A 10,921-nucleotide genomic window follows, 5' to 3' on the forward strand; every position below is an offset into this window, starting at 1 on the left:
CACCAGCCTGATCGCTGTGAGACGAAGTGAAGCAGGCTGGAGATCAGTTCATGTCCTGAATTCAACGAGGATCCAGAACACACGGCGTGACCTCAAACACAGCGTCTGGATTCAGACTGTGGTGCACAGAGTGGGTCCTCCACAGTGACGTCATCACAAACACTGACTGCAGTCATTACAATGGTGAAGTTCAGGGGGCAGTTACTTTTGCACACAGGTGTGGATCACTTTGTCTCTGCATCATTTCCTCAGGTTATCTTTGTAAGCTGATAAATCTGCAGAAACTAAGAAATCATATTTTCCACACGACCCACAGAGACAAACATGAGCTGCTCAGACGCGTCCTGCAGGGAGAAGCCAGGCTTGTATTTCAGCTGTTTGGGGATTTTTAGGAGACGGGACTCGTGCATGATTTACTTTATGTTGTTCCTCATGTGATGTTTTCCTCCTTGGATAAACGAGCCTGCAGCCGGGACGTTTGTTGGCTCCTTGTTGCTGAAGCCTCGGTTGTTGAAGTCTTCAGGTCCCGAGTCTCGGCCCACTTCGTTACAGTCCAGTTCTGTCTCTATTTTTGGGCGTTGTTTCAACCGCCGCTGCTCATCAGCCCTCCCTAACCCTCAGCCTCTGCCCCCCCCGCGATGTCCGCTCACATTAGACTCACACACCGACACACAAACACACACTGCAGAGCGGTGGGATGGAAGGAAAGAGAGACGGAGACAGAAAGGAAGAGGAGGGTTCGCAGAGGGATGCGCTGACGACCTCTTCGGGTTTTTGACCCTCTCCTGGATCTGTTACTGTGCTCTGCTAATGTTTCTTCCTACGCAGACTTGGGCAAAAACACCAAACAGAATTGGAGCGCTGTTTCAGATGTTTGAACTGCAGCTGCAAACTTTTTTTCCTCCTCAGTGTTTTGCCATCTCTGACCGTAGAGCCTGAAAATGTTTGACTGCTGTTAATCAGACGCTCTCTCTCTCTCTCTTTTATCCCTTTCTCTCCATCCCCGCCTCTTCATCCTCCCGACTTTAAACACACGCGCACGCCGACCCCGACCCCGCGCACCTTCCAGAGTCCCGGTCTAGATGTCGATGAGAACGGTACGTTGGACCTGAGCGTGAGCAAGCGTCTTTGCAGCGGCGGCGTAGGCGACTCGGTGCTAACGCCCCTTGAGCCCATGTCCCCCCAGAGGCAGGCCGCCCTGCTGGGCTCCCGCTGCTACGGCATGGGGGACGCGGCAGACTGCTGGGACCTGCCCGTAGACTACACCAAGATCAAACACATAGATGAGGACGAGAAAGAGGTAAAGGGGTCACGGCCTAAAGGTCGCCGAGATCACGTCTGTCTCCATCTTTGAATGTTCGTGACGGATGAGTGACGCGCAGGAGGGTGAGGGAGGGGAGCGGCGGACCACAGGCGGCCGTGATGCTGCCGGTGATAATTACAAAGCAGGAGTGTGTCTCTGGAAGCTGATAGACCATACAGTTGGCATGCGTCACTTACGCTGTCTGCTCAGCGAGGCTCAGCCCAAATTATCTCCCTCCAAGCCATTGATTCAACACTCTGTCTCCAAGTCAAACATTTGCACTGCCGTCTGATCGTCTTCGAGGTTTCTTACCTCGCCGTCTGACTCGCTGTTATATTTGGAATCATTAGAAAGTCATATGAGGGGGATTTTTGAGGGAAACCTAATGAATCTGCATGTTAATTGATGTCAGCGCCGCCGTGCGCGGAGTTACCGTCTCTGTTTGCGTCGTGCTCGCTGCATGCTGGCTTTCTGTTTTTACATTTTGCTCCTCTCCAAAAATGAATTATGCAAAGTAGCACCTTGGGAGGGAATCGGAATAGCTCATCTCATCAAAGAACTGCAGGAAATCAATGCACCACTGCTGCGACGGGCGCATGCATGTACAGTACATGTGCCTCTTTTGCTGTGTGTGAATATTCATAAGAGTGTGTGTGTCTCTTTGGGAGTGTGTAGATGCTAGCCTACTTTCTGCATCTCCGAGTATGCCTGCGTCGTTCCCCCGCGTGGCCGCCTCGCAGCCTGCGCTCCCTTTAATTGGCGAAACTGGCTGGCCCGACCCAGCGTCGCGCACCCTGAGACAGCTTGAGTGCTGGATAATTTGGGCTGTATCTGGACCTGTCTCTTTATGGGCATTACTGTACATACTCTGCAAGCACTGAGGGAAGGAAAAGAGGATTTGCATCCACGGCACTGCAGACAAAGGCCCACAGAACGCAGGCTGCAGCGTGCTGGCGCTTCACCGCAGTGCCATCTAGTGGCCGAAAGCTGCATCATGAGGGGGCCGACTCCCTGAGTGTTCTCACCATGAATGTGTGCAAATGCATGAGGGAGGCAGTGCTTCCTCTCAGGGCTTACTTCCTGTCAAACTGACAGCGATGATCGTTCGACCCACACGTGACCACATCGAGCTCGTCCTACACTCACTTCGGTTTATTGTGTTTTATCAGACGTCTCCTACATTTTAAGATTTCACGCCCGCTGAGAGACGATCACGAGTTTATGAGAAGAGAGACGCTCGCGAGAACGAGTGCTTCAAAATGAATTCATATATTTGAAACTGCTCACGAAGGCTGTGATCACAAGTTTGTGCGAGAGTCTGTGAAGCTCAGAGCAAGTACGGAGGATCGAAACTGCCAAAACAAAGGAATAAAAAGACTTTTACATAAAAAATTATCCAAAATAAATACAGGAATTAAATAATTTATAAATATATAATTTATTGATATCTGTGTTTTTATTTGCTTCTTTAATTGTTTCCAGTTTATTTTCCAAGCACACAAAAAATTATAAAAACAATTTTGGCAGTTTGTGCCTCGAGGCTACGGAGGACAGGAACGGCCAAAATGAAAGAAATGCAATAAATATATTCATAATGTCAGTGAATATTTTATCAAATGTGAAAATCATTACCTTTGTTTTAATGTTCCTGTTTATTTAAAAGCACATGCATAAAGAAATGTAACAGCAAATAAATCCATAACTAAATATATAAAAACAGCACAGACACAAATAACAATGAAACATCATTAACTCTATTTAAATTATTCCATAATTATTGTACTTGTTTATTTACTTTATTTCTTATATTTAATTTCTTTTATGTGGCTTTAAATGATTTGTTTTGTCATGTTTCATTTATTTCTACGCAGACGTACTTAATGTTTTGGCTGCTGGATAAATGAAGTTTATCTAAAAATGTCTCGCATATTTATTATCGGAGCCGTTTATTTATTTCTGTATCTGTTTAAATTTCCGTACAGAAGTTTGTTCCATCATATTTGAAAATATGCAGCTGGAAAAGATGTCGATGTGATTTGAGGTGAACTGTTCCTTTAATGGAAAGATTGGATTTATTGAAAAGTGTAAAACCACTAAAAATCTTTTTTCCCCCCGTGTCTTCCTGCTCCACGCCCCCGTCCCACAGCCGGACGACCTCGACCCCTTCCATGACCTCCTGGACGACCGCTCCTACACCACAGACGTCAACATGCCGAGCCCCAAGCCCAAATTCCTCCAGTGCAAGGAGACGAAGAAGGACCTGATAACGTAAGCGCCCTCCCCCTCTTCCTCCTCCCACCTGACCCCACCTGCCTCTCCCCACTCGTGCTCTGCTTCCCCTCCACCTTGTTTCTTCCTCCATCCTCCTCTCGGCCTACCACCTCCCTTCCTCCTCCCCCCGTGCGGCGCTGCTGGCAGTGGCTTTGCTCTATGACTTTTATTTCCCAGCGTTGTCCGTGTGTCCACGCTGATCTCAGACCTGGTAAATCCTGCGCTGTGGTAGACGCTTTATGGACGCGGCAGCCGTCAGTGTGGAGATGTCAGGAGTGTGAAGCAGAGACAGTGAAGCTAAACTGGAAACAATGAAAACCGAACACACCAGAAACGACCCCCCTCCCCCGCTTTTTCTCTAATTTTCACTTTTCCTTCTCCTTCCCTTTGGGCTTATAAATCTGTCTATTTTTCCGGTGGCAGATGTCCCACACCGGGGTGTGATGGAAGTGGTCACTTGACGAGCAATTTCGCCTCACATCGAAGGTGTGACTTCCTTTTCTCCTGGTGGATTCTAAGTCTATTTCTCTTTATTGTTTTCAGCTTACCTCGACTATGCTGTCAGACACCTGTAGGCTCTCTCTCTCCCTCTCTCTCTCTGATCTGTTAGCCCTTTGACTATTTGACCGGTCACGCTGAAGCGGGGCTGAAATACGGAATAAGAAGAGACTAGAAATTAATTAAAGATCGGCTACATTTTCCTAAGCTAAACCCCGGGATGAAGCCATCCCTCGATGGGCCGTGCGTAAAGCCGTCTAAGCTGGTGTTATTCGGTTCTCCAGGCCTTTCCCACAGCGTGATGCAGACTAAGCATTCAGAGACGGCAGGTGGAAGCAGAAATGCTGAGTGTGGGACGTGTGTGCACGGAGCGAGCGAAGGCTCACGCTTTTGGATTCCCCACATCGAAACTCACGGCAAAGTTTCCGGAAACGCCCTTCAGCCCCGTTTGAGCCGAGCGCCGCACCCAACCTTTGGCCACGGGCGCAAATACTCAGAGGGTTAACGTTAAAGCTCAGCTCCCTGCACGTGCATCATGGCTTTATTACATTTCCTGGTTGATATCGTGTGTTTTCTGTGCATGCTTTGGAGCGGAGTGTGAGTGCAGGCTGCTTGTGTTGTGTTTCAGTAGTGGGAGTGTTGGAGTTTTCCCTCCCTGATCCTTGTGTGACTAACGCTCCACTGCTGTATTTTCCAGTCTCTCAGGTTGTCCTTTAGCTGACAAAAGCATTCGAAGCATGCTGGCCAACAACGCGCAAGAGCTCAAGTAAGGCGTGACATGATTCACTCACACGTTTGATTTGTATGTCGAGCTCACACAAATGTACGCGCTGCTGACGGAGAGGTTTGCAGGCAGGGCCTGAGTGAAAGAGATGAGGGGACTGAAGAGGTCCGAGTGGGAAAGACGTGCATGTGATTTAAATGTGAGGCCGTAACGACAGCAGCAGGAGCTCGGCGCATATTTTAGAGATTTTATGGCAAAAAAAGACGTAAATATTGTTAAAGAAGCCTCCGGATTAAGATCAGTAACGTCCTCACATCTGCACGCGGATCTGCTCTAACCCTCAAGGGATGATATTATATATGATATATCACCGGACGGTGAGCTGATCAGTGCTGAGTAACATCCCAGAATTTCACCTAAACTGCAGCTCGGACTTGTTGGCGGCTCAGTTACTACGGTAACCTCTCGGCAGCTGTGTTATCGGTCAGATGATGTGATTTAAAAAGCTGAGCACGGCCGTTATGAAAGGATGGGGATTGGCTGGCTCTTAGAGCCTCCGGTGGACGTTAGAGGAACTGCGGTTTCTGACACTGAAGCGCACGATCTGATAACCTCGTGTCGCTGTTGTTCCCACATCATCATAATAAATGTTGTTCCAGGTTCAACATCGCAAGTGACCAATCACATTGTTGTGACGTCATACTTTTGCAACTTTGGAAAAAATGCCTTAAAAAACAAAATCGGCTTGACTTGCGAGAAACCGCCTCTGTCCACCAATCCAGCAGTTAGAGTTCGTTGCATTTCAGGATACTGTTCTTTAATAAACGGTAAACATTGTACATATTGTCCTTGCAACACTGGAATTTCATAAATGAATGAATGAATCAGATCATCCGTCTTAAGCAGACCTCGCAGCTCTTTCCTTTAGATGAATGTGGCGCGTTGCAGCTGAGATGCCGTAGGCCCTGAGCCCTTTTTGTGTTTTGTGCCCCAGGTGCCCGACACCAGGGTGCGACGGTTCGGGACATATCACTGGCAACTACGCCTCACACAGAAGGTAAAGCACCGCCGCGCCGTGCACGTATTAATCCTGCAGATCGCTCTCCTCTCTGTAACGCTGTCATTTATCTACAGTCTTTCAGGGTGTCCGCGTGCCAGGAAAAGTGGGATAAAGATCATCCACAGCAAAGAGAACAAGGAGGACCAGGAGCCTATCAGGTGCAGTACAGACACTCATCATCTGTCTTCTGTCTCCCTGAAACGCCGTGATAACTCCTCCTCCTGGACCAGCTCTGCTCGCCACATATTTCCCGCGTGACACGTGATGTGATGAATGACTTTTAAATGATGCAAAGGAGCCGTGCACAGCTGTGCCGCTGCTCGCCTCCTGTAAGCAGGAGTCAGTATGAGCTCTGACAGGACGAATGTCCTCGGAGGGCAAAGTTTGTGCCGGAGTGTGAAGGAGAAAGTCGGAGAGCGCGGGTTGTGTGAGTTCACAGGAGGCTGGGGGAGGTTCTGCAGTCTCCTGCAGACACACACAGGTAGGAAAGACAAAGAGACGGAGGCAGAGAGATTGATTGACTTTAGCCGAATCCCGCGATGTGCTTCTCTGGCCTCAGCTCTGCAGCTGCATTGATTTCTCTGGTGGTGCAGAGCACAAACAATACTCCGACGCTCCTCATTCTGCCGGATTGCGAGGACAGTCGGCTCACGCTGACCGTGTTAGGATGCTCCGTGGTTACAGGGCGTGCCGAAAGAGGAAGACAAGCTGCTGCAAACAAGAGCGTCTTCCTGATTTATGCACACTTATCGGTGAGGCTCACTGAGACGGCATGATGGAGAGTTTATGTGAGGAATGAATGAAGGGGCGGGGAAACGAGATATGCCCCAGATTGGGGGGGTGCTGTAGATCTAATCAGATATTTCTCCTCAGAAAGAAACTAGTAAAGCAGCTCAGTCTGACAAGTTCAGACTGTCCTGCATGTGTGAGAGGACTGTCCCATCACTTCAGGGGAAGCTTTGGGCAGAACAGACAAAGATGAATGAAATAAATTCCTGTCAGTGCAGAAAGCCGGTGAACCTCCCTCTATCTGTTTTCCATGAGGCTGAACTAAAAGCAGACAGAACTGATACGTCCACGGCTTTAGCCGTAATCCGTTGTGCGTGCTGTGACATTTGGAATAATTTACTGCCTCGATGCATCTGATTAGCGCGGGTGTTGATGCACTGACACTGTTCCCCCCCCCCCCGCGATAAGAGCCGCCACTGGGACAGCTTGAAAATAAGATGATCGTATCTTTGTTTAAATCAGAGCGAAAGCAAAGACGCAAAACAGAAAAATAACATCAGCTGTTCAGCAATTCACCGCTGAGGAAGCACGAGCTCCGGCTCACAGGTCACAGAGAGGACGTTATCTCCTGTATGATGAAAATGTGCTTTTTTCCCCCCCTCAGGTGTCCGGTCCCGGGATGTGACGGTCAGGGTCATGTGACAGGGAAGTACGCGTCCCACAGAAGCGCGTCCGGATGCCCCATCGCAGCCAAGAGGCAAAAGGACGGATACCTGAATGGCATTCAGTTCACGTGGAAGTCCGGGAAGACGGAGGGCATGTCCTGCCCGACGCCGGGCTGCGACGGCTCGGGTCACGTCAGCGGAAGCTTCCTGACGCATCGGAGGTGAGTCAGGGGTGTGTGGGCGGAGCTTTAAGGAGAAGAACGTGCATGAAAGTCCCTACATAAATGGATAAACACAGGCAGCACTGTGATGTGTTATTAGGCCGGTGCTGTCTGCAGGTCTGCAGTGTGGATGGAAACACAGTAAGCAGGCAGACAGGCGGGTCAGGCAGGGCTGCGTCCTACAGACAAAACATTAGGAGAACAGGACCAGATGGAGGCTTCAGACGATGGAAGAGCTGCACAGTCTGCAAACACAAAGCCCATTGAGCTGATTCAGGATGAACCGGACAGAAGGGGGACGGCCGAGCAACCTGTGGGAACTTCTGCCACAGACGAACACAGTTTAATCTCCACCGTAGGAAAAACAGCTCGACTGCTGAATGAGTCAAAAACTCAGCGGTCGAGCTTCCATGTGTGCAGAAAGAGCTCGCAGTGAATAAGCAAACATGTGTCAGGAGACAAGCGTAGATGGAGCGCTTATAGCCTGAGCGTCACTCACGGGGTTACATGTCTGACTGCAGGACGTTTTTAGCACTTCCTTTAGCTTTTGCATGGAAACCAATTACACTTATATGACATATACAGACAGCGCTGGAAGCTCTATGTCCAAACTCAGCTTCTGTTCGGTTCCAGTTCCAGTAGCTTTGTTTAAAGCGTATTGCACACCGCTACATGCTGCTCCCTTGTGGACATCTTACAGACAGTGCAGAAACTGCACGTTGCATATAATGATGCAATGAGCATCCTTGGTAGGACACCTACAGGGGGTCGTGTCAGTCAGATGTTTGTAGCTGTGGGTGTTTGGACGTTTGCACGGCTCTGCTAGCAGGTTAGCAGCTCACAGATCGACAGTCTGAGGAAGCACCAGTTTGTGTATTTATTGATTTCTTTTATGTAATTGTGTATTTTATGTATATTATGGTTTTATGTCTTTAAAAATATTTATCATTTTTTAAGGTTTATATGTTGTGTTGTTTTTTTTAACTATGGACGTAAATTCTGCCAATAAAGATTGATTGATTGATCGATTGATTGATTGACAGTATATTAAATATGTGCCGGGCTTCAGATGACAGCACTGTGGGCTGTAAACATGTTTATTTCTGGAGCCTCTGCTGGACGCTGCAGGAACTGCAGGCTGCTGCTTGGTTGAAGTTTGCCACACCAGCACGAGCGTCTCTTCTTTAGGAAGAACACACTGGGTCGGGGGAGGGGGGGGGGTTGTGTTTTCCATCTGTGGAGAGCGTTGGCTCGCTCTGTGTGTGTCTGTGGCGCCCATCATATACTGAAACAATGCTTCCTGTTCTTGTCGCTGCCTCCAGTCTGTCAGGTTGTCCGCGTGCCACCTCCGCCATGAGGAAAGCCAGGCTCTCCGGAGTGGAAATGCTAACAATAAAGCAGCAGCGTGCCAGCAACGGTAACGGCAGCTACCACTCACACACACAATACAGCCAATCAGGAACACGGCCATGGAGCGATTTACTGAAGAGACTTCCAATTCCACATAATGGACCAATCAGAAGTGTGTGTGTGTGAGAGTGGGTGTGAATAATGAGGGGAGCCGAGGAACAGGGCTGGGTTTGCTGTAATGTGTCTGTGAGGTTGTTGAGTCTTAATTAGCTTAAACGAGCTGACGCGGTGTAGGTGGAGGCGGTCGCACGCCGAGCGTCCGGCACACTTTTTAATTATTCCACACAGAAGGTGCTCGTGTGATTGAGAGTCCCTCCTTGTGTGCAGGGCTGGAGCACGACGAGGAGATCAAACAGCTGGATGAAGAAATCAAAGACTTAAGTGAATCGAATTCACAAGTGGAAGCAGACATGATCAAACTCAGAACACAGGTGAGTCGCTTCCTGTCTGTACCGGGTGTGATTGTAAAGTTCTGCAGCTCCGCCCCTCAGAGCTCAAAAGCCAAACGTTGTTATGGAGATTATGAGGTCACGAGGCTGAGCTAAAAAGGTTCTGGGGAAGTGGATCAGCTCCTTGAGCACCTCCTCCTGTAATGCTGCCTCCAACTAAAGGTGTAATTTGAAGTGACAATCTAATAAGATTTACCTGCAAATACTTAGAGGTGGGTATGCTAGAATAAGGGGTGGCGATCATCTTGAAGTGAGGGGAACACATGTCAAAGTGGACATACGTCTCACGTAGCTCCTCCCCCTGCGTGTGCAGATATCAGTCAGCAAACCACTGAACTGGAGGCCAAATTAAAGAGAAGCAAAAGGCTCCCTCAGGCTGGACTGTTTAGGTGTCCTCACCAAATCCCGGCTTAACACCAACATTACACGCCTGATTAACGTTTAGCCTTCCCTTCAAGGTCGTCTCCTTGTGCACCCCTGGGCCTCCTACCTGTAGATCCTTCGCTGCAGCTTGAGCCTCAAACGTGCAGAAAGTAGCATGAATGCGTAAATGGTACTACGCCTCCTGTGGACATTGGGGGAATTGCGGCTTGTTTTTCAGCCCTGGAGGCTGTCGAGGTGGATTTGCAGAACTTTCTGGTCACACCTCGTATGAGCCGATCCTGCAGTGGTGCGTAGCTGCCCGTGACGCTGTGCACTAACTCTGCACCGTCCCTCTCTGCAGATCACAACAATGGAGTCCAACTTGAAGTCCATAGAAGAGGAAAACAAGGTGATTGAACAGCAAAATGAATCTCTCCTGCATGAGCTGGCCAACCTCAGCCAGTCACTGATTAACAGTTTAGCTAATGTCCAGCTCCCTCATATGGTAAGGGCCACCAGGAACGGCAAGCCAGCAAGTTGCAGATTAAAGCTGACCGTAGCATTATCTGTGTATTTAAGCTCAGCCCAATGTGCATGCTGCTTAGCCTGAAGTGTGGGACGCTGCTTGTCTCTCCAAACAGCGAAGGGGAGTGGTAGTTTCTCTCAGCGTCTCCATGAACTGAAATATTGAGGTTTTTGTCTTTTATTGTTAGTTTAATTGTTTAGGAGGAATTAAAGTGTACGTTTATATACATGTTCATCTGTTTGCTCTCAGTGATTAAAAAAGTGTTTCATGGTAATCACACTGCTCTCATATCCTTTTATTTAACGAACACGTTTCGCTGACAGAGGAATGAGTGAAACTGGAGCATTTTATAAAATCAACTTTTACATTTAAACATTTCCTCTGGTGAAAAATGTCCACAGCACTGCAGCAGAATCACCAATGAAGACCAGCTCGTGTTGTTTCTCAGTTAAATACTGCCATCTAGTGTTTGATTGTGAGACTGGTTTCTCAAAGGGATTTTAAAGGAGATTGTCCCTCTTTTCCTTCCAGAAACCACTGACGCACAAAGAGCCGCCTCTGAGGACTAACAGCTGCTTACAGATGCACCAGCAAGTAAGTGAGCAGCGATTCATGCACTCTGCTGCACTCTGCTGCACTCTGCTTCGTGTCTGACGCACTTCTGTTGTTATGGAAGCAAAGAAAAGTGATTAAACACCTTAA

At 48.6% G+C, this 10,921-nt stretch overlaps 1 protein-coding gene across 4 annotated transcripts in view; it reads left to right on the forward strand.

The window, feature by feature from the left end:
- Window positions 1-10,921, forward strand: part of LOC113012716 (myelin transcription factor 1-like protein) — a 112,995-nt gene that overhangs the window by 98,014 nt on the left and 4,060 nt on the right. For 3 of the 4 annotated variants that reach the window (XM_026153014.1, XM_026153013.1, XM_026153012.1), the window contains 11 exons: window positions 1,070-1,300; window positions 3,450-3,571; window positions 3,998-4,060; window positions 4,770-4,838; window positions 5,791-5,853; window positions 5,931-6,014; window positions 7,250-7,471; window positions 8,794-8,888; window positions 9,209-9,312; window positions 10,055-10,198; window positions 10,751-10,813. In XM_026153014.1, coding sequence (XP_026008799.1) covers window positions 1,070-1,300; window positions 3,450-3,571; window positions 3,998-4,060; window positions 4,770-4,838; window positions 5,791-5,853; window positions 5,931-6,014; window positions 7,250-7,471; window positions 8,794-8,888; window positions 9,209-9,312; window positions 10,055-10,198; window positions 10,751-10,813 — 1,260 coding nt within the window. The remainder of the gene's footprint in view (window positions 1-1,069; window positions 1,301-3,449; window positions 3,572-3,997; window positions 4,061-4,769; window positions 4,839-5,790; window positions 5,854-5,930; window positions 6,015-7,249; window positions 7,472-8,793; window positions 8,889-9,208; window positions 9,313-10,054; window positions 10,199-10,750; window positions 10,814-10,921) is intronic. The other variant, XM_026153015.1, reaches the window with a different exon arrangement.

The sequence above is a fragment of the Astatotilapia calliptera genome, chromosome 19 (assembly GCF_900246225.1).
Source record: "Astatotilapia calliptera chromosome 19, fAstCal1.2, whole genome shotgun sequence".
Lineage (NCBI taxonomy): Eukaryota > Metazoa > Chordata > Actinopteri > Cichliformes > Cichlidae > Astatotilapia > Astatotilapia calliptera.